Genomic DNA, 21,150 nt, shown 5'->3' with positions numbered 1-21,150 from the left:
CATCCAATAAGTTTCATTTTCTGAGCTATTTCTAACAGTTGATTCTGCCTCTTCTGAGGTCATATTTCTTTCACATAATCACCAAATTTAATTTATTTGGGTCAAGAAAAATTTCTCTATTATTTATAATATTAGCTGTTTCCTTGAGTGGGAGTGTTTCCTTCCAAGCTACTTTTTTTTTTTTTCACCTGTTTTAGAAGATGGAAGAATCCAAAGCAAGGAAGAAACATTTGCAAAGATCTTGCCAATACTAAATCCTAAAAATGTTGGTTAAATTAAGTAGTAATGCTCTCCTCACTTAAGCTCATCTCTGAATAACAGATCCAAGGATTTGTTGCAGCAAAAGCCATTAAAACATATCCAGTTTCGTTAAAGGTTCTTTCATTTTATTTTCTTCTGTATTTATAAGTGGAAACCTTCTCAGGTGTCATTATATAAGAAATTTTACAAAACTGTATCACTAGATTCTGATGAATTTAAAATCTTCAAAGAGATCTGCAGTTAAATTCAGAAGACATCCTCACAGACTACTGCATTCTTCCTACTTCTGAGTTCCAAGAACTGTGCCTGCTGAACTTAATGGTTTTGTTTCTGTTTTCAGCAACTTCCTAAGCACATTACCGGTCTAACTCCATTGAGTCTTAACTACACATCCTCTCACATTACTACTTTATTATTCTCATGTCACCTCCAAGATAAAGCAATTTTTGTATTTTTAACTCCTCTTGATATGAAGGAGGGCTGAGAAAGCACATTAGGCCATGGGACAGATATTCTACTCCACTATCGTATTATATTCGTTATTGGCTAGCAGTCTCACTCACTGAGATTTAGGGGTTAGCAAATGACAGCCAGTTACCTACTTTCGTATGGCCTGTGAGCTAAGAACGGTTTCGTTTTAAATCCCTGGGGGGGCACGGAGTGGGGGATCAAAAGAAAAATATTTTGTGGTATGTGGAAGCGATATGAAATCCAAATTTCAGTGTCCATAAATAAAGTTTTATTGGCATGCAGTCACACTCATTCAATTATATATCCTCTATGTCTTCTTTCGCACAACAAATGCAAAGTTGAGTAGTTGCAAAAGAGAACATACTGCCCACAAAGCCCTAAAATATTTACTATCTGGCTCTTTACAGAGGAAGTTTGCTGATCCCTGCTCTACATGTATTACAAGTTTTACCCTGCAATGTCTGGTCCCCTCTGAATATTTCCAATTAAAAATTTTAAACTGTTGCTTTATTACAAAGTCTTATCAATTCTTTTCCCTATTCATTTCCAGCTACTCATAAGCATTATATGATACAGTGCTAATTTGATCTTTTTTTGCATGAATTCCATTCTCTCCTCATATTCTAAATAAAAGGGGCAAGCTCAAAGAAATCTGCTGAATCAAGACAGGTGTTGGTAACCTAAAACCTTTCTGTCACCACTGACATTTTCTACTTTTGTCAAAAGCATTTAAGGAGACTTACTGTTCTTGGAAAAGCTTCTTGGACTAATCTCTTCTATAAATTTCTACATATGGTTAATTAGAGTAATAGAAATGGTGTCACGGAACTATCACCAGGGTTTTAAGATTATGATCAAGGAAGTTATGTATTTTCTTCATCGAGAAAATGATTTATGTCTTAGAGAACATTTAGTTAAAAGTACCATCACTCCTACCAGTATCTGGAAATGACTATCTCATCTGATAGCACCTGCTGCTGATTCTATTCCTCAGAATAAGTTGCATTGTAGAAATCTAATGATATGTAAGCAACTGTTAGCATAATTTACCGAAAAGGAAAAAGAACAGAAACTCATGGCATGTTTGCACATAAACACTATGATACAGCATGCAAAATGTAGTGATAGCTTTAGAGTAGAACCAAATATTGCCCCTTCCAAGTTATAGGCCAAAGCTGTCAAGTCCTGCAGCTTTCCTTCATCTATGGCTCAGAGATTATGATTTTCAAATAAAATCACCAAAGAGGACATAGAGATGGCCAACAGACACATGAAAAGATGCTCCATGTCACTAATCATCAGAGAAAAGCAAATTAAAACCACAATGAGATATCACCTCACACCTGTCAGAATTGCTATCAATAATAAATCAACAAAAAGTGCTAGCTAGAATGTAGAGAAAAGGGAACCTTTGTACACTCTTGGTAGGAATAAAGATTGGTGCAGCTACTATGGAAAGCAGTATAGAGGTTCCTCAAAAAATTAATAATGGAACTGCCATATGACCCAGCAATTCCACTTCTGGGACTATATGTGAAGAAACTCAAAACATTAATTTGAAAATATATGTTCCCCCTATGTTCACCGCAGTGTTATTTACGAAAGCCAAGCTATGGAAGCAACCCAAGAGCCTATCAATAGACTAGTGGATAAAAAAGCTGTAGTACATATATACTATGAAATATTACTCAGAAATTAAAAAGAAAAAAAAAAAGAACAAAATCTTACCATTTGGAACAGCATGGATGGACCTAGAGGATATTAGGCGAAGTGAATTCAGTCAGAAAAAGACAAATACCATATGATTTCACTTCTACGTGGAATCTAAGGAATAATATAAATGAACAAACAAAACAGGAACAGACTTAAAGACCCAAAGAACAGACTGATGGTTGCCAAAGGGCAACCATGGGTCATGTGTAAGTTCTTTGGCTACTCCATTTCTTATATGTACTTTACATCCCCGTGGCTATCCTGTAACTACCTATTTGTACTTCTTAATCTCCTCACCTCTTCCATTCTCCCACAACCCCCTTGCATCTGGCAACCATCAAAAACACTCTTTGTATCCATGATTCTATGTTCTTCTTGTTTGCTTAGTTTGTTTTTTAGATTCAATTGTTGATAGATTTGTATTTTTAGCCATTTTATTGTTCATAGTTTGGATCTTCTTTTCCTTAAATAAGTCCCTTTAATATTTCATATAATAAAAGTTTGGTGATGATGAACTCCTTTAGTTTTTCTCTTGTCTGGGAAGCTCTTTATCTGCCCTTCGATTCTAAATAACAGCTTTGCTGGGGAGAGCAATTTTGGCTGTAGATCTCTGTTTTTCATATTTTGAATATTTCTTGCCAATCCCTTTCAAGTCTAAGTTTTTTTTGAGAAATCAGATGATAGTCTTATGGGAACTCCCCTATAGGACACTAACTTCTTTTTTCTTGCTGCTTTTAAGATACTTTATCTTTAACCTTTGGCTAAATAATTATGATGTGTCTTGGTGTGGACCTCTTTGCATCAGTCTTGTTTGGGACCCTTAGTGTTTCCTGGACTTGAATGTCTATTTCCTTCACCAAATTAGGGAAGTTTTCTTTCATTATTTTTTTCAAATAGATTTCCCATTTCTTGCTTTCTCTTCTCCTTCTGGCACCCCATGATGCGAATGTTGGACCTCTTAAAGTTTTCCCAGAGGCTACTTACACTGCCCTCAGTTTTTTAATTTTATTCATCTTGTTCTGATTGGTTATTTCTTGCTCCCTTATGATCCATATCATTTATTTGATTCTTGACTTCATCCACACTACTGTTGTTTCCCTATAAATTGTTCTTTATTTCAATTAGTGTATCCTTTGTTTCTGACTGGATTGTTTTTATGCTGTTGGGGTCTTCACTAAGTTCCTTGAGCATCCCTATAACCAGTGTTTTGAACTCTACATCTGATAGATTACTTATCTCCATTTTGTTTAGCTCTTTTTCTGGAGTTTTGATCTGTTCTTTCATTTGGGCCATGTTTCTTTTGTCTCGTTTTGGCAGCCTCCCTGTGCTTGTTTCTATGTATTAGGTAGAGCTGCTTTTTAGTAGTGTGGCCTAATGTAGCAGGTATCCTGTTGGGTCCAGTGGCACAGCCTCCCGTCACCCAAGCTGGGTACTCAAGGTGTGCCCTTTGTGTGGGTTGAGTACACCCTCCTCTTGTAGAGCTGAGCCTTGGATGCTGTTGGCAGATCAATGGGAACAATTTATCCAGGTCAGTCAGCTGCAAGGATTGGCTGTGACCACTGACCACCAACCTTAGCCCTCTGTGGAGGACCGGCTGTGCAGGGGCAGGGTGGTTGTGCTCTGATGTGGTTTGTAGCTGTACTCTGGGTGCACTGGCTTTGGGGTTTCCCAGGTGTTGCAGGCCAAGTTCAGCCACAACCTGTGTTTTGCTCCTGGTCACCCTGTCTGAGATATAAAGCAATCTGAGATGGCTGCTACTTATGCTGGGCTTGAAGATTCCCAAGCAAAGGCTATCTGTGAATCTAGGTTGGCTGCTGCTAGTGCAGGGCCAGAGGCTTATTGGGGCCAGTTATTGCTTGTTTGATAGGATTTAGGAAGTTGTGAAGCATGAGCCAAGACCAGCTATTCATCTGGAAAAGCAGCTTGGGTGGGCCCATAAGTTGGGTGGGGCAGAGTCTCGGTGGATCTCCACGGCAGGTCAAACAGTGTCAGCCAGGTTGACTGAGTCTCAGATATGGGACCAGCTTGCCAGCTCAGTCTGGACGGATGTCCTTTCTTTAATTCCGTGTTGTCAGACTTCCATTCAACTCGATTTCTGACAGTTCTGAGTGATGGTTGTTTTATATTTTTGTTGTAATTTTGACATGGATTTGTGAAGAGGTGAACCATGTTGCCTACACCGCCATCTTAACTGGAAGTCGAAACCTAGTCATTTTCCTGCACTAGATTTCATCTGTGAGAGACACTACCCTCAACAATACCTAAATTACAAGTGTCTCAAGGAAGGCTTTGGTACTTGAACTGAGTTTATTAGGGAAATTATTAATATAGAAGGCTCCTATTATTTATTGACACCAGTAATATCATTTATTGAGTGCTACTACAGGCAAGGCAAAGTACTAAGTGCCTTATATTGATCATTACGTTTCTTCTACCTCAAAACTCTGAGCTAACTATGTTAACCTCCTATTACATACAAAGGAATGAGGCTTAGAGAGGTAAGCATTTGCCCAGCGTTACACAGGGAATAAGTATCAGCCCTGGTGGTGTATCTCCAAAGCCCATGCATTCACTGAATGGCCACTAAAACATGGCTGGTGCAGAGATTCACCTCACTAAGTCAATCTTCTCAAATTCTTTTGAATTGCAGCACTTCTCATTTTCATTCTCCTAAAAATGCAAACTGATTAACCAAACAAAGGAAAGTGTTCCCTGGCTTTTTGCTACTTAAAACATTCAGACACAGCTGAAATCCTAGCTGTGCTTTGACTACTGCTTATCAGCTAAAAATGTGTCATACGCGCTGAACACCAGAAAAACTAATTATGAACTCTCTTGGAAAAAAAGCTCTCCCCTTTAATGCCATATCTTAAGTTTAAAAAATAAACATTTATCATCAGTGAACTTACTTAAAAACACAATAAAATATACTTACTCTCAGTGACATATATCTGTTTGCCCTTCTGTTGCTGGATACATGTCCTCTGAAACAGAATTAAAAGCCTTCTCCTAATAAGTTCTAGAGAAATAGTAGTCTGAACTATTCCTGAATTTAGCTTCACACTAAGTCAGGAAGGAAATTCAGAAGACCAGTGGTCATCTCTGGTAATCACACTCCCATGGGGCTTGCTTCCTGGTATATCACACCCTGGCTGGTCTTTGTAACCAATAGCACAGGCAGAAGAATGGTATGCCACTTCTGAGAACAGGTTTAAGACGACTGCACAGAGAGGATAGATGGTTTCCCACTGTGATCGTCAGACATCCCAAGTCCTTAGCACAGTCTGGAACACCCACATTCCCTCCCAGTTCCCCTAAGAACTTTCTACTTCTTTCTCTCGCTCTCTCTTTTTTATTTGGGGGGTGGGGGGAGATAGAAGGAGAAGGGGAAGAGAGAAAGAAAGAGAGAATACTTTATACCTGTCTTAACTACAATAAGGAGGTACCAAATAAGTTTATCATCTATAATCAAAAGCTGGTATCAGTAAGTTACCACCTGGATTCCTTACTCATTTAAGATTATTAACTAAGTAGCACAAGTAAGAGGTGTCTCTTACATCTAATTTTAAAAGAAATAAGCAGGTCAGAATGGCCATCATCAATAAATCATCAACAGCAAGTACTGGTGAGGATGTGGAGAAGGGGAACCTTTTTGCACTGTTGGTGGGAATGCAGATTGCTGCAGCCACTGTGGAAAGCAGTATGGAGATAATACCTCAAAAAATTAAAAATGGATCTGCCTTTTGACCCAGTGATCCCACTTCTGGGACTACATATATCCAAAGGAACCCAAAACACTAAGTCAAAAGAACATAAGCACCCCTATGTTCATTGCAGCGTTATTTACAATCACCTAGATACAGAAGTGGCCCAAGTGCCCACCAGTAGATGAGAGGATAAAACAGCTATGGGGGATTTACACAATGGAATACTACTCCGCCTTTAAAAAGAAGAAAATCTTACCCTTTGCAACAGTATGGATGGACATGGAGAACACTATGCTACGTGTAACGAGCCAGTCAGAGAAAGACAAATACCATATAATTTTACTCACATGTGGAATCCAGTGAACAAACTAAATAAGGAAAATGGGGACAGACTCACAGATGGAGAGCAGGATGACAGCTGGGAATGGGGGAGATTAGGGGATGGAGGGATTGAGAAAAAAGGAAAAAAAATTCATGGGTATGGACAACAATGTGGTGATTGCTGGGGGGAGGCAGGTATAAGGGGACTAAATGGTAACTGAAAAAAGTACAATAAAGATTAAATCAATTAAAAAAAAGAAATAAGCATGATAGAGTTTATGGCTTACATCATTCTATAAAATAAGAAGTTTGCATTTTAATTTATTAAATAATGATGTATTTAATAAAAAATTTTAATTGTCTTAGAATTCAGAAAATCAGAAAGAAAAAAATGTCACTCCTAGATCCACTGTCCAAAGACCTCTTTGCTCAATTTTCCCCGTCTTTTTCCTGGGTCGAGGTGGTACATTTGTAACCATATGTAATCAGACTTCTGAGACTGAAAGTAAACATGACTGAGTGAGAAGTTTTTCAGAGAAATATCTTACATCAATTGTAAAATTATTCCCATCATAAATTATGAGACTGCATAATGAAGGAGTTTGTTTCATTCAGATGGCACCATGAAAGCAGCTACGTCTCTAGTTTCACAGGGTCATTACCACAGCCACTGCAATCACACAGTTTGCAGAGATGATGATTTTGCTGGGACTCTGCTATTGAGATAGAGGTTGTGCCTTAGAAGTCCACCCATCCTTTTAAGACTTACCTTTTCTTCGAACTAATAGTCATTCATCTTTGGTTAGATGAAATGTCATTTCAGAGTAAACTTTTAAAGGACATACATTCCGAGACCTGCATATTTGAGAATGTCTTTGTGCTGCCTTTCTATATGAAACCTATCTTAGCTATCCATACAATTCAGGGAGAAGAGGTGGGAGAGCAACCTTTCCCCAACTCAAAACTCCTAGACAAATTTACCCATCACACTTAGTACTATAGGGATAAATGCCAGCCTTATATATTTTCATCCCTTTTAAGATTTTTCTTTACATCTGCTCCACCCCTACTACCAATGCAGAATGCAAAGATGTTGTCAGAATATACATAGGTACAGGTCTATTTTCATTAGTTTTCCCTTTTAATCTTTATACTTTTTTTTTTTAAGGAACTTTTCTTTTTTCTTTTTAGTTCTATTTTTTAAATCATTCTTCTATTCCAAAGCTTTGTTTTCTTCCTTGGGAATATTTACATACTCACAGACTGGGCCTCTATTCTCTGTCCTCCGGATCTATCACCTTCTCTTTCATTTTTAGCTCCTCTCTGCATTTTGGCAGGGCTTCTGAAGTTTTCCACATCATCAACTCGTCGTTCAGTCAGGTGAACTGTCCTTCATTTTAACATTTCAAATTACATTTCAAATTTCCCTACAGTTTTTCCTCCCATACACTTGGATTTTCAAATAGCCACCTTTCTGTCCTATGACTTACTTTTCCTGTTCCAATGTGATTATATCTCCTGCATCGTAATGAAGATTTTCTAAAATGTGCTGGTTTCCACTGGAAATCATTTTCAAAGATGTATTCTTCCTCTGAACTTTCAGGATGAAGTTTTCTTTTCTTTATTCTGCATAACTTGTTCAAAGACCTCTTGTTGAAAACTGGTTTACCTAGATTCTGGTATTTGTCAGCAGAAAGAGTGTGTAAATAACCTTAATCCCATTCTTTACTCCCTTGGATATGGGTAGTAACATACTCTCCTCACATCTATAATTGGCCAAGAGGATGTGCAGACCTCTAGCCTAATTCCCAGTGTCAGTGGGAGGCTTTTAGCTCATACAGCTATGATAGACTGAGACCGGATCTTCTAAACCTCACTGCCTGATTCCGAGTCTGCAATCAGTGTATTTCAGAATGCTCCACTTGAGAGTACTTCTTCCTTTTCTGTCCATGCCAACAGTAAACTTTAGGAGTCTGCAGTCAGTGAAGGCATATAAAACACTACATTTTTCAGAATGCTCTTCTATGAGTGCTTTTTCCTTCTCTGCCCATGCCAAGAGCAAACTTTATTTTTGAAGAATGTATTTTCTAGGACTCAATATGCTGTGACTGCCTTCTCCTACCCTCAGACACAAATAAACACACAGAAAACAGTAAGATTCCCTATCCAAGAGTGTTTTGTGAATTACAGTCTCCAAATAGAAAGGGAAAAATAATGATTGGGAAGTAAGGGATGGAACAACACTCTGGCTCAAATTGCAGCTGATCAATCTTCTGATCAAAGTGCACCTCGCATTTCTGAGCCCAGGGCTGACTGCAGAGAAAAACGCAGGGCCCCAGTGTCCACTGTCAGGCAGGCTCAGCACTGCTGAGGGCTTGCAATGGCACTCTCCCGTGCAGTTCTATCAGTCTGGGGAAATCCTGGCAACAGGCCAACTGTAAGTCCTCGTTTCTGGTAATGTGCGTGTACAACGTTTAATGCCTTCCAAAGTATTTTAGTGAGCAGTGGAGGCTGTTTATCAGATGCTTGATTTAAAAATGAAGTTCAATGATGGGAAGGAGGTTGTGACTGAAAAGAATTATAGAATCTCAGTGTTGCAGGGACTTCAGAGGTCACTCAGTTCAAACTCCTCAACTTTACAATAATATAGCAAGTGGTCACCAAGCCCAGGCCTGAATCCCACCAGTGGTCAAGATCATTACACCGTGAAACGATTCACTTCATTTTTACAGAGTTCTAATTTTTAGAATGTTATATTTATACTGAGGCAACACTTAACTCCGTACTTACTATCTATGCATCCTTAGTTCCTTTCTCTGGAGCCACACAGAATAATCCTAGCATTTCTTCGAAGAGACAGAGATCCTCAAATACAATAGTATCAAATCCACCTCCCAAGTTGTCTTTTTCAGTTGTTCCTAACAATGTACTAGCAGAATTTGACTAAATCTACATAAGGACACTATGCTAGCTATTCAATACTCTCAAATGCCAAGGGAATCATTTGCAACAATGGTAAATACACTGTTGGTCAGCACCCCTATTTAAAGAACAGAAAACAGAATATCCTCAACCTACCACATAAGTTCTTTTCCACAGCTCCAGTAACCCCTGATTAATGACCTCCACTTGCAAAGGAGGCTACTTACCTTAACTATGAAATAATGAATGCTATTGATCCAACAAGCTACTGCTATAGAATGTTATTGATCACCCAATCTTTGGTTAAAATGGTCCTCATTTAGCAATTTCACCGTTGCAAACACCTGGAGCAAAGCCTGCTGATAATTAAAGAGTTTGGGGGAGTTAAAGGGAAAGGTGATAGACAGAGATCTCAGCTTTCTGCCATTTATTCTTGCTTCTGAGCTATCGTTTGTGTCAGAAGGGATATTGATTTTCTATAAAAATAAGAAAACAAGAGGCACCACGGGGCCGCATAAGGTCAGCTCGGGCTGGAGAAGGAGGGGGAAGGTTTAGCACTCTATCTCTGTCACTTGCCTTCCAAGAGAAAGGGATATTTTCTTTCCTGTAAAATCAGCCTCTAATACATCACCACAGGAAGGCTCTTGACTGCAACCTCAGGCCATCACCAAACCAATTCACTTATGAAAGAAGAGAAGCTAAACCATATTCAAAGAGAACAAGTGAATGAAGTGTTAGTGGAGAACAGAGCAAAATTAGGCTGTGAATCACCTAATTAATAACTGCTATATAGGCAATTTGAATAAAGATCAGTAGAAAGTAACTTTACAAAAGAGTGTTCAATTTTAGAATGGAACACAGGTGCACAGAAAAATATTAAAATAATAATTGATCTTTCTGCACGCTCTTATAAGAACACTATGACATCGTAACCAGTTTTAGTTCCTCAGAACTTGAGGGACCAGTTGGTGTAGAATTAAAGAATAGAGAGAGGAAAAGCAAAAAGAATTATTGGTTACACTTAAAAAGACTCCATGTTTAGTAAGCAGAGTAAATTTAGGAAATTAGAAATAAAGCTCTCTAATTGAGACATACATTTTCAAACCTAAAACACCTAACACATACTTTTTATAAGAAAACTCTCCATGCACTGACTAGGCTAAGCTAAATGATCAATTCAGCTTAATGATTTTACAAGCTGAATCATATATACTCTGACAACCCTCAATACCACTGATAAAAAGTTCTACACTTTGATTTATGAATAATAAACTTGTACATCCACGCAAATTTATGAAAAGAGTAACCAAGAGGATTCCTGGAAGTCGCTCCTTTAATGCAGAAAAACTAAGAAAATTTTGACAGAATCAATTCACCAAGACGCTATATTATCCAAATTATACACTAGTATCTATTCAAACACACACTACTATTTATAATGTGTGCTTAATAATTGCGGGTAGAAGATTTTTAGTTTCACTTCCCTGTTGAGGGGCTGAACATAATTTGCAGTCAAAGAATAAATAAGAATCACCCCTCTTTCCCCATAGAGTAGATTTAGGTGGAAAAAATTAAAAAGCACTTCTGTTTATAACTGCAGATGAATCAACATAATCAAGGCAAATTTAAGACTCCTAAATAATCAGATTCTAAAGAATTTTTCTTTTTCTATTTCTGCTACTACCCTATTCACTACTTCCTCCAGCTGCAAAGACTTTGGCATCCACATTATTGAGAAAACTCTAAAGTCATGTACCAGGGAGACAGCCCAAAGGGGAAAACAAGGACTTCTCAATTTGGGAAAAGAGTAAGAAATCCCATAAGAATCGCTGCCTACTTCAATTCATCCAGGCTCTCAGATAACTAGAATGCAATTATTACAACCTGACTATAATGTGCAACAGATCAGGGAAGAAGGAACCAGAAAAAGAAAGTGCGTCACTGCTGGATTACAGATCCTACGTCTGGAACCATACGTGGGCTACTCTCTTACAGCAGACAGAGTTCACAGTCTCTCTCACACACACACAACTGCGTCCTAGCTTAACAAGACATTCTTGGGAAGAAATAACACACAAGCTATCATCCCAAAAAGCTATGTTTAAAATTGCCATTCTCAACAGTTAAGATCACTATTTGGTATGTAAGCTCAATACTGAAACAAACTTGACCACCTCAACTGAGGGTTTCAGCATTGTGAAAGGCTACCAGCTGACTAAGTATTTCTTGTTTAATTAAAAATAGCATGATGAAGGGAAAAAAATCTTTTATTTTAAAGATTTTATTTTTATTTATTTTTAGAGAGGGGAAGGGAGGGAGAAGGAGAGAAACATCAGTTGGTTGTCTCTCACACGCCCTAACTGGGGACCTGGCCCACAACCCAGGCATGTGCCCTGACCAGGAATAGAACCAGCGACCTTTCGGTTCACAGGCTGGTGCTCAATTCACTGAGCCACACCTGCCAGGGCAGGAAAAAAAAATCTTTATAATCCAAAATTATACATCTAAATTGGATAAAGAGGCCTTGGAATATACATGAGAGGAAGGTTTTTTTTTAAATTATAAGCCTACCTAGTTGTGCAGCTGGATTAAAAACCACCCATGAAAGGTATAGGCATACAGACTTACAAAGCTTTTCCTGTTACTGACACAGCCTCACCTCAGAGTTCCCAAGATTTATGTCTTTGTTTTTCAGCCAAACTTCAAAAGCAAAGTCCTAAGAAAGGTCATACATGTAAGGTTGCAGAAGATGAGAGAAAAAGAGCCATGGAGAAGGCAAAGTCAAAGGGTGGGAAACATGGTGGTTAAGTATGAGCTTTGGAATCAGGTGTGATTTCCAGTTTTGCAATGCTGGGCAAATTATCTAACCACTCTTAACCTCCATTTCCTCTTCTATAAAATACAAATAGTGGTACCCACCACAGAGTGGAATTGTGAACATTAGATAAGAATGTATGTTATGCACAATAGTACAGTGCCTGGCATACAGTGCTTCATAAATAACAGCTAATATTATCATTAATACAATACAATGGTTCTCAGTCACCCTCCTGGGGGAACACCTACGGAGGGATTCGGTTTGATACTATGAAGAGGGGATGGGAACAATGTACAAATTCCAAGTGCCTGCAAGGCAGAAAACAGTGCATCACCACAAAGAACTGCCCATCTAAAACAGCAACAGCATCCCCATTGGGAAACAGACACCACACATTATCAATAACAATATTAAAGTATCAAGCTGGGGAGTTTCAGTGTTCCTAGGACTATGTCAAATATAAAAAATAAAAACCACCCTGACGTTATAAACATGAACCCATTAGACAAATTTTTCTAGCTCGATGATATCTGACATAACCCTAATGAAACTCAGTACTATTATTTTCAAAGCCTATCATGTATTCAGACCACTTGAATGTCAGACCCATACAAAATAAACTCAATACAGTCAAACCATAAGCAGCAGAGAACAGAACTATAGCCCAGAAGTATCTAAAGCCATGATTCTTAATGGGTCAAGGCAGTATCAGGAACATTTACAAACTCCATGTGCCTGGCACCAGCATTTATAATACATACACACACACACACCAGCGTCTACTAAGGCCCTGGTTCTAAAGAACAATACTTGTGTAAGAACTACATGGCATAAACAGCAGCAAACTTTAAAATAAAATTCTGGTTATGCATTTGGAGCACAAGTTTTAAACAATTTTTAGAAATAAATGTGTTTCCAGTACATTACAGCCTTCTTGCATAGGGAAAGAGAATCATGAACATTCTTTAAAAAATAAAGACCAGCTGATTGGTTAAAGGAGAGCTACAAAGTCAATATCACAGTGGCTGGTTTGAAAGAAAGCTGATTTAATCAAGACTGTGAATTTGTACTTTGGGTCAGATTAATTAGGAAAATCTTGGACTAAGTAAGAGAAAGCTCACCATTCTGACATGTTCTCATCAGAGCCCTGTTTTTGTTCCTCTGCTTCACACTCCATCCTTTCTTTCCTTCCAGTTTTGCTTAGAAAAGTCCTATTTTCTGCTGATTCACACAATCCGTGGCCTGATGAGGTCCAGGGAGTATTCTCCTTCCAGCGTGACAGACGCTGCTTCTTAGCAGACTTGAACCTACACCCTCTCTCATAGCTCCAATCTGATACCTTGAGCTTCTGCTGAAGGCTGGCAGCCACCTCTGATGTCACTCTCTTCACCTTCCGCCTGCGCCTGAGTGGTCGACAAGGTGCATTTTCAGTAAAAGAGTCGGATTCATGCCAAGAATGTTGCTTACTTTTAACAATGGTGTTGAGAGCTGGGTGCCGTTTGGCTACAATGGTGTCATCGGAGTCACTAAAATTGGTGACTGGGGCCATTTCTCGACAGTCCTTAATGGCCTCATCCAGACTGGACTCAGAGGCCTCACTGTAGCAGCAGGTATGCTCTGCCAGGTGAGTGAAGTCTGAACGGCGCTTCCGGCCTCTCCGTTTGCGAAGCTGCCGCCTCTGCTGCCGCGGGCTCAAGGCCATCTCTTCCCACAGCTCACCAAGCTTATTCTGTTCAGACGTCTGCTCCAAGGCTGAGGCTAAGTCATGCACCAGCTCATCCATGAGGCCACATCTGCCAAAGGAGAGTTCAAAGAGAGAGTGAGCCTGAATAGGTTCTGTTGTTTTAGAATAATTTTACAAAATATATCATGGCACTGCAGTCCACCATATCTATAGAAAACAGTCACCTTTCACCTCGCCACACTTAGAATCCCACCATCCATGCTTGCTTTGGCCACAGAAGACTGGTGTTTGGCCCTTGTTAAACGCCTAGTCAACATGTTTTTAAGCACAAATCTCACTCATCAGTGGCAACTGGGATATGAGCAAAAACAAGCCAACTCAGGGGAGTAAATTTCCCCCCTTTCCCCAATTAAACGTGTTACTAAATTACCTGATGATGAGATCCAAAAAAATAAGAAAATGTCTTATCAGACAGGAGCCGAAAAACACACAACTTCAAAACCAAGGATGAAGGACTGTTTTATGGTCTCAGGTCACTGATAAGAATGCTTGTGGAAGGGAACTTTAGTGAGACACTTTAAGGAAGGCTGTTTGCAGTTTAGTGACCCAAGAATTTGAACTCTGAATGGAAAAAAAAAAAGAGAGAGACTAAGTTTACACCCATTCTGCTCGTACCACCTGGAAGCTACCAGGTAAAGAACCTTATAAGAGTATATCATACATTTTTAAATAATTAACAACTTCTAAACTGTTATCACATCCTTCAGAAAATAAGTGCTCCTAATCATGTGCTTTTGTGCTACAACATACACAAAAACAGGATGTAACTGAGGCTGCAATGACAGGGATGCGTAGAATCCTAACATTTCTAGCTAACTGCTTCCCCAAATTTCTTCCTTTTCTACTCATTCATATCAAACCATCGTACTTCAGGGGCCACTTCAGAGGCAAACCTTCAAAGGGATGAAAGTAGTCAAGACCAATTTTCAAAATGCCCTTTTAAACGGAAATGTCTAATATAATTTGTACAATACCTATCAAATACATATTAAATTAGCACTTTTTCTCTAGCCCTTGTTAAGGCCAAAGTATTTCAAGGGCATAATTAGAGCTTAAATCTCTGAGTGGCACCACTCTCAGACCCCATTTCCGTTCATGCAGTTTACATTTTGCGAAGGACTTTCTAAAACCTATTTTCATGCTGCCCTAATGCCAACGAACTCAAAGGCAGGAAAACAATCCGCTGGCTTATCTGCCCCATCCGTGGACCCAACGGAGACATCTAGTCCCAAAACTACCAACCAACCAAACACCTCTCAAAGTATCAAAAGCCTCCCTCCCCCCCCTCCCTCACACTATTTCCCTTTAGAAAATAAGTAGTTTAAAACTCCCTGACTGGGTTTTGGGAGACAACTGTCTCTAAAACAAAAATAATCTAAATCGACTTCCCAAACAAAGAACTGCTTTAAAAACTCAGGCAGAACTGTACAAACTTTAACATGGAACTAAGTTGCAGAATCTTTTCCCGCCTCCAAGACTGGCATTCGAAAAGTAGAAGACAGAAGAACGCCAGGACTCCCACCCCTCCGGTCTCGGAGGCACAGTCCCAGAGGACCCTGGGGTTCAGGAAAGCACTCGGGGAGAGGAAAGGCCGTCTGATTTACGCGAAGGAAGGAGGGGAAACTGGCAGAAGTGAGAAGAGAGACAGGCGAGGGGGTCGGAGGGGTAGACCAGGTTGGGGACGGAGGAGGCGGGAAAGGCAGGAGGCAACTTCCCGTTCCCGCTCACCAGGGGCAAGGGTCAGTCCCGCCAGGAGAGAAGCTGCCATAAAGCAAATCCTGGCGACCGAGCTCTCTCCGCGATCAGGTGTCGCAACAAGGCCACACGTGTGAGGGGGGATGGGGGGAAGCATGTTTCGAAGGACTCTCCCCAAAGCTCCGGCCCGCCCCGAGGACTGGGCGACCACGGCTCTGGACACCAAGTCCTCGCGCTGTCGCCAGCCCAAAAGAGCCAGGAAGAAGAGGAGGTGACTGTCGGCCAGGAGACTCCCCGACTCTCAACCAGCGGGACAGAGGCGATGGGCCCTGAAAAGCAAGGCCCGGTCACCCTCGCCCCTCCCGCCGGCCGCCGCAGCCCCAGGAAGCCGCTGGCCGCTCAGCCACGGCTCAGAGCCCTGCTGGCGCCGGACCCCTGGACCACGACCCTCTCAACCCACATCTCCCCCTCACCAGCTGTCGCCGGTACCTCCAACGGCCGCCGCTTTTGGGGCCGAGTCTCCCCGCGAGGGTTCCCCTTTCTGACCTCATTTCCGGTCTGGGCCGGAGAGGTGGGGCGGTAGTGGAGTGGGAGGAGCTGCCAGCGCGGGACGGCCCGCCCCGGTCCAGCGCTTCCGGCCCGCGACCGCGCCCACTTCCGCCCCCAGCGGGGCGGGGCCATGGGGAAGCCAGGGGACAGGACCGGAGGCAAGGAAGGGCCGTGGTTAGGGAGGGGGCAATGCAATGGGTGAGGTACCTATCTGGGGAAGGACTGCCCCAGGCTGGCCTCATCTTCGTCAGGAAATTGGGCGCTAGGGAGAAGCATAGAGTTGACCTTTCTTGCTGACCTGCTTTCTTATAAAGTGTGTGAAGTTGACAATCTTTGGCAGGGTAGCTTTGCACTGAGTTACTCAGCGTATTAAAAATACACACTCCTTGAGCAAAAAAACAAAGTACTAGTGGATCATAACTAAAGAATAAAAGTATATGAGTACATACTGATACAAGGTAATGATATGAATACTGATATGAATAAATTAATAAATGGGAAGAACAGTTTACTCTCTAGTGAAGAATTCCAAATAATTTATTTAGCTACTCCACCCGAAGCACAACAGACTCCTTAAATGTAGGTTGTGCATAGTGACTCCAGAGTACAGTAAGGAGGGGAATGAGTAACTTTATAGTAGAGAAACTAGAGAAACACAACCTCAGCCAGGTAATCAAGGTTAACATCAACAGTGATAAATCATGTTGACAGTATGTGGGCTAGATACGATGAGAGTAGTATTTTATCTCTTTCCTGCCCAAACCCACAACCCCAGTCTGATCATAAGAAGGAAATCAGACAAACACGAACTGAGGAACATTCTAGAGAATGCCTGACCAATATTCCTCTAAATTATCAAGGTCATCAAAGACAAGGACAGTCTGAGAAACTGTCACCGCCAAGAGGTGCCTAGTGCCACATGACGACTTAATGTAACGTGGTATTGTAAATGGGATGCTAGAACAGCAAGAAGGATATTAGGTGAAAAGTAACGAAATTTGGATAAAGTATGGACTTTAGTTAATAATATCTCACTATTACTTCATTGTAACAAGTGTGCTATACTAATTTGCACAGCTAGAGATGTTAATAATAAGGGAAACTGGGTACGGGGTATATAAGAATGATTTGTAGTGCCTTCGTTACTTTCTGCAACTCTAAAACAATTCTAAAATTAAAAGTTTATTTTAAAAATGCACAGGCCAGAAATTCAGTCTCTAGGAATTTTGTTCTATGGAAAAATCAGAAATGGACACAAAAATGTTAAATACAGGTAAATTCATCTTTGTGGAAGGAGAGGTGAGAAGGCTAGAAAAAAGCCAGAAACCCTACAACAGTGGTTAGTTAAATAAATTACAATACAGCTATGGGGTGGAATACTTTTGAGCCTTTTAAAATTGTGTGACATGACATCATCAATTTCTGACTGTGTACATTTCTGCTGATTGTTATACTTTGATAAAATGGTTACTTTAAAAATGTAGAGTATGACTCTAATTCCTATTGCATAGGAATATGACCAGCATGATACATTACAGAGTCATCGTCATCTGCAGCCGTCCGTCTCGAGAGACGATGGCATAGCTTCTTGAGAGTCTATCTGCACCGCCGAGAATGACTGTACAGTCCGACTCGGGAGTGACAATCCCTGCCGCACTTGTTACAGGTGAAGGCAGATGGCCGTTGTTGCTGCTGTTGACGCTGCTTCCGCCTCGATCTTTTCTGGACCGCCTCCTCGTTGCGCGCAGCCTCTGCACGTGACGTACCTTGCCTGACCGCGAGCCTCCAGGCTAGGCGGTCGTCTGCTTGAACTTCCCATGTGTTGAGATTGATGGAGCATTGTGTCATATCCTTTTTGCAGATGTCTTTGAACCGCAGTTTTGGGCGCCCTGTCATCCTCTGGCCTTCTGCTAGCTCGCCGTAGAGGAGGTCTTTGGGAATACGGCCTGCATCCATTCTTTTGACATGGCCGAGCCACCTGAGGCGTCTCTCACTAAGAACTGCATGCAAACTGCTCATGTTGGCTCGCTTCAGCACCTCGGTGTTGGGAACCTTATCCTGCCAGGCGACATGCAGGACGCGTCGCAGGCACCTCATGTGGAAGCTGTTGAGTTTCCTTTCATGCCTTGCGTAGGTGGTCCACGTCTCGCTGCCATAGAGGAGAGTGCTGAGTACGCAGGCTTGGTAGATGCGCAGTCTGGTTTTCTCAGTGAGGCTGGAATTGTTCCACGCTCGCCGGTTCAGTTTGGCCATAACTGTGGCTGCCCTGGTGATTCTCCGATTGACCTCCAAGTCAACTGACAGAGAGCTCGAGATGGTGGACCCGAGGTAAGTGAAATTGTTGACAACCTCCAGGGTGTATCCGTCGATGGTGATGCATGGGGGAGTCCCCGTGCCTTGAGCCATAACGTTCGTCTTCGGCAGGCTGATGGCTAGTCCGAACTCCTTGCATGCGTGGGAAAGGCAAGTGACTAGCTGCTGGAGTCCCTCTTCGGAGTGTGATGTCAAGGCTGCGTCGTCGGCGAAGAGCATCTCACGGATGAGCACCTCTTTGACTTTGGTCTTGGCTCGTAGACGGGCCAGGTTGTAGAGCTTGCCATCGGATCTGGTGTGAATGAAGACACCCTCGCTGCAGTCCTTAAAGGCGTATTGGAGGAGCATGGAGAAGAAGATTCCGAACAGCGTAGGCACGAGGACGCAGCCCTGCTTTACTCCACTGCTGACTGGGAAGGCCTCAGAGGTTGCGCCGTTGTAGGACACCGTGCTGTGCATGTTGTTGTGAAAGGACATGACCACAGCAAGCAGATGTGGTGGACAGCCAATCTTCCGTAGCAAGCTGAAGAGTCCGCTTCGACTGACCAGATCAAACGCCTTCGTGAGGTCGATAAAGGCGAGGTAGAGTGGTTTATGCTGCTCGTGACACTTCTCCTGCAGCTGGCGTAGGGAGAAGATCATGTCCACTGTTGATCGGCCAGCTCTGAAGCCACACTGGGACTCTGGGTAGACGCGGGAAGCAAGGGTCTGCAGGCGGGCAAGAGCGACCCGGGCGAATACTTTGCCGACGACGCTGAGGAGAGAGATGCCCCGGTAGTTGTTGCAGTCGCTGTGGTCTCCTTTGTTCTTGTACATGGTGATAATGTTGGCGTCTCTCATATCCTGAGGGATGTAACCCTCCTTCCAGCAGAGACAGAGTAGATGGTGGAGCGGCTGTAGCAGGACTGGTTTCCCGCTCTTTAGGATTTCTGGAGGGATTCCGTCGCTTCCTGGTGCTTTCCCGCAAGCGAGGCGGTCGATGGCTTTGCCGAGCTCTGCCGCAGTAGGTGGGGTGTCTAGCTCCTCCATGACTGGTAGGTCTGGGATGGCGTTAAGAGCAGTGTCTGTTACGGTGTTCCTCATTGCGTACAGCTCGAGGTAGTGCTCGGTCCACCGCCGCATTTGCTGTTCCTGGTCAGTGATGACCTCACCTGTCTTGGACTTAAGGGGGGCGATCTTGGAGGGGATTGGGCCTGTTGCCTTCTTGATACCCTCATACATTCCTCGTGCGTTGTCTATATCGGCGGCTTCCTGGATGCTTCTGCACAGGTTTAGCCAATAGGTGTTGGCACAGTGGCGGGCGGTCTTCTGGACTTTGTTCCTGGCAGCCCGTAGAGCTTGAAGTGTACTGGGAGTGGGCATGGCCTTGTAAGCCAGTAGGGCCTTCCTCTTAGCCTCGATCATGGGTTCCATTTCTTCCCAGTGAGCCTCGTACCAGTCAGCGTTCTTCCGCTCTTTCTTCCCGTAAGCAATAATGGCGGAGTTGTATATGGCGTCGCGGAGACGTGGCCAATTGGATTCGATAATGTCGTCTGCTGCCATTCCCTCGCCGAGTGCATCTTCCATCCTGTTGATGAATTGCTGGGTCTTAACTGGGTTGCTGGCACAACTGGTGTTGATGCGTGGGCGACCCTTCATCTTGGAGTGGTGCAACCTCTTCGGCATTATGCGCACCTTGCTTACCACGAGGGCATGGTCCGTGTCGCAGTCTGCACTGTGGTAGCTGCGGGTGAGGAGGGTGCTGCCAATATCCGTTCTTCTGGTGATGACGAGGTCAAGCTGGTGCCAGTGGCGGGAGCGGGGGTGCCTCCATGACACCTGGTGGATCTCTTTGCACTTGAAGAATGTGTTTGTCACGCACAGGCCGTGGTGACACGAAAGCTCAAGCAGTCGCTGACCATTCTCATTGATCTTTCCTCTCCCAAAGTTTCCGAGGCAGGTGGGCCAGGCCATGTGGTCAGCTCCTACTCTTGCGTTGAAGTCTCCAAGGAGATAAAGAGCGTTACTTCTGGGGATCTTGGATAACGCTTCGTCCAGTGCATGGTAGAACTGTTCTTTCTCTTCAGTGGTGGCGCAGAGGGTTGGGGCATACGCGCTAAGAATGCTGACTGGGCCGAAAGTTGTTGACAATCGGAGGGTAAGTAATCTCTCTGTGCCTCCTGTGGGTGGCTCTATGGAGTTAACAAGCGTGTTCTTCACAGCGAACCCAACACCGTGCTGTCTTGGTTGGTCCGGAGACTTCCCTTGCCAGTAGAAGGTGTAGTTGGTTTCTCTGATAGTTCCGTTGTCAGCCAACCGGGTCTCCTGTAGAGCCGCAATGTCGATGTTTAGTCATGCCAGTTCCCTGTCGACGACGGCAGTTTTCCTGGCACCATTGATCCACGGAAGGTCTGCAGTAAGTCCGGGACACATGGTCCTGATGTTCCAGCTAGCGAGGCGAAGAGCTGGAGGCTTCTTTCTTGTTGTTTGCTTGGAATTGCCTGGTGCGAGTGTTTTGTGGCCCACTTTTCGAGAGACGCCTCTCTGATCCCCACGCACCCAGTGGGGCAGGCGAGCCATGGCGAGACGGCACCTAATTGGCTGGGGGCTGCCCAGCTTGAGGCGGGCGGTAGCTGTCCAGTGAGGTGCGATGACCT

At 42.8% G+C, this 21,150-nt stretch overlaps 1 protein-coding gene across 1 annotated transcript in view; it reads right to left on the bottom strand.

Annotated features, from left to right (window-relative positions):
* GPATCH2L (G-patch domain containing 2 like) overlaps positions 1-16,207 on the bottom strand; it is a 50,950-nt gene extending 34,743 nt beyond the window's left edge. Inside the window, exons 1-2 of the mRNA XM_090271214.1 lie at positions 16,142-16,207; positions 13,335-14,006 (exon numbers count right to left, since the gene is read on the bottom strand). Coding sequence (XP_090127340.1) covers positions 13,335-14,006; positions 16,142-16,203 — 734 coding nt within the window. The 5' untranslated portion in view covers positions 16,204-16,207. The remainder of the gene's footprint in view (positions 1-13,334; positions 14,007-16,141) is intronic.
* Positions 16,208-21,150: the final 4,943 nt, after the last annotated feature.

The sequence above is a fragment of the Furipterus horrens genome, unplaced genomic scaffold (assembly GCF_987537825.1).
Source record: "Furipterus horrens unplaced genomic scaffold, mFurHor1.1.pri manual_scaffold_3, whole genome shotgun sequence".
Lineage (NCBI taxonomy): Eukaryota > Metazoa > Chordata > Mammalia > Chiroptera > Furipteridae > Furipterus > Furipterus horrens.
This window is presented reverse-complemented; position numbering and strand designations above follow the sequence as displayed.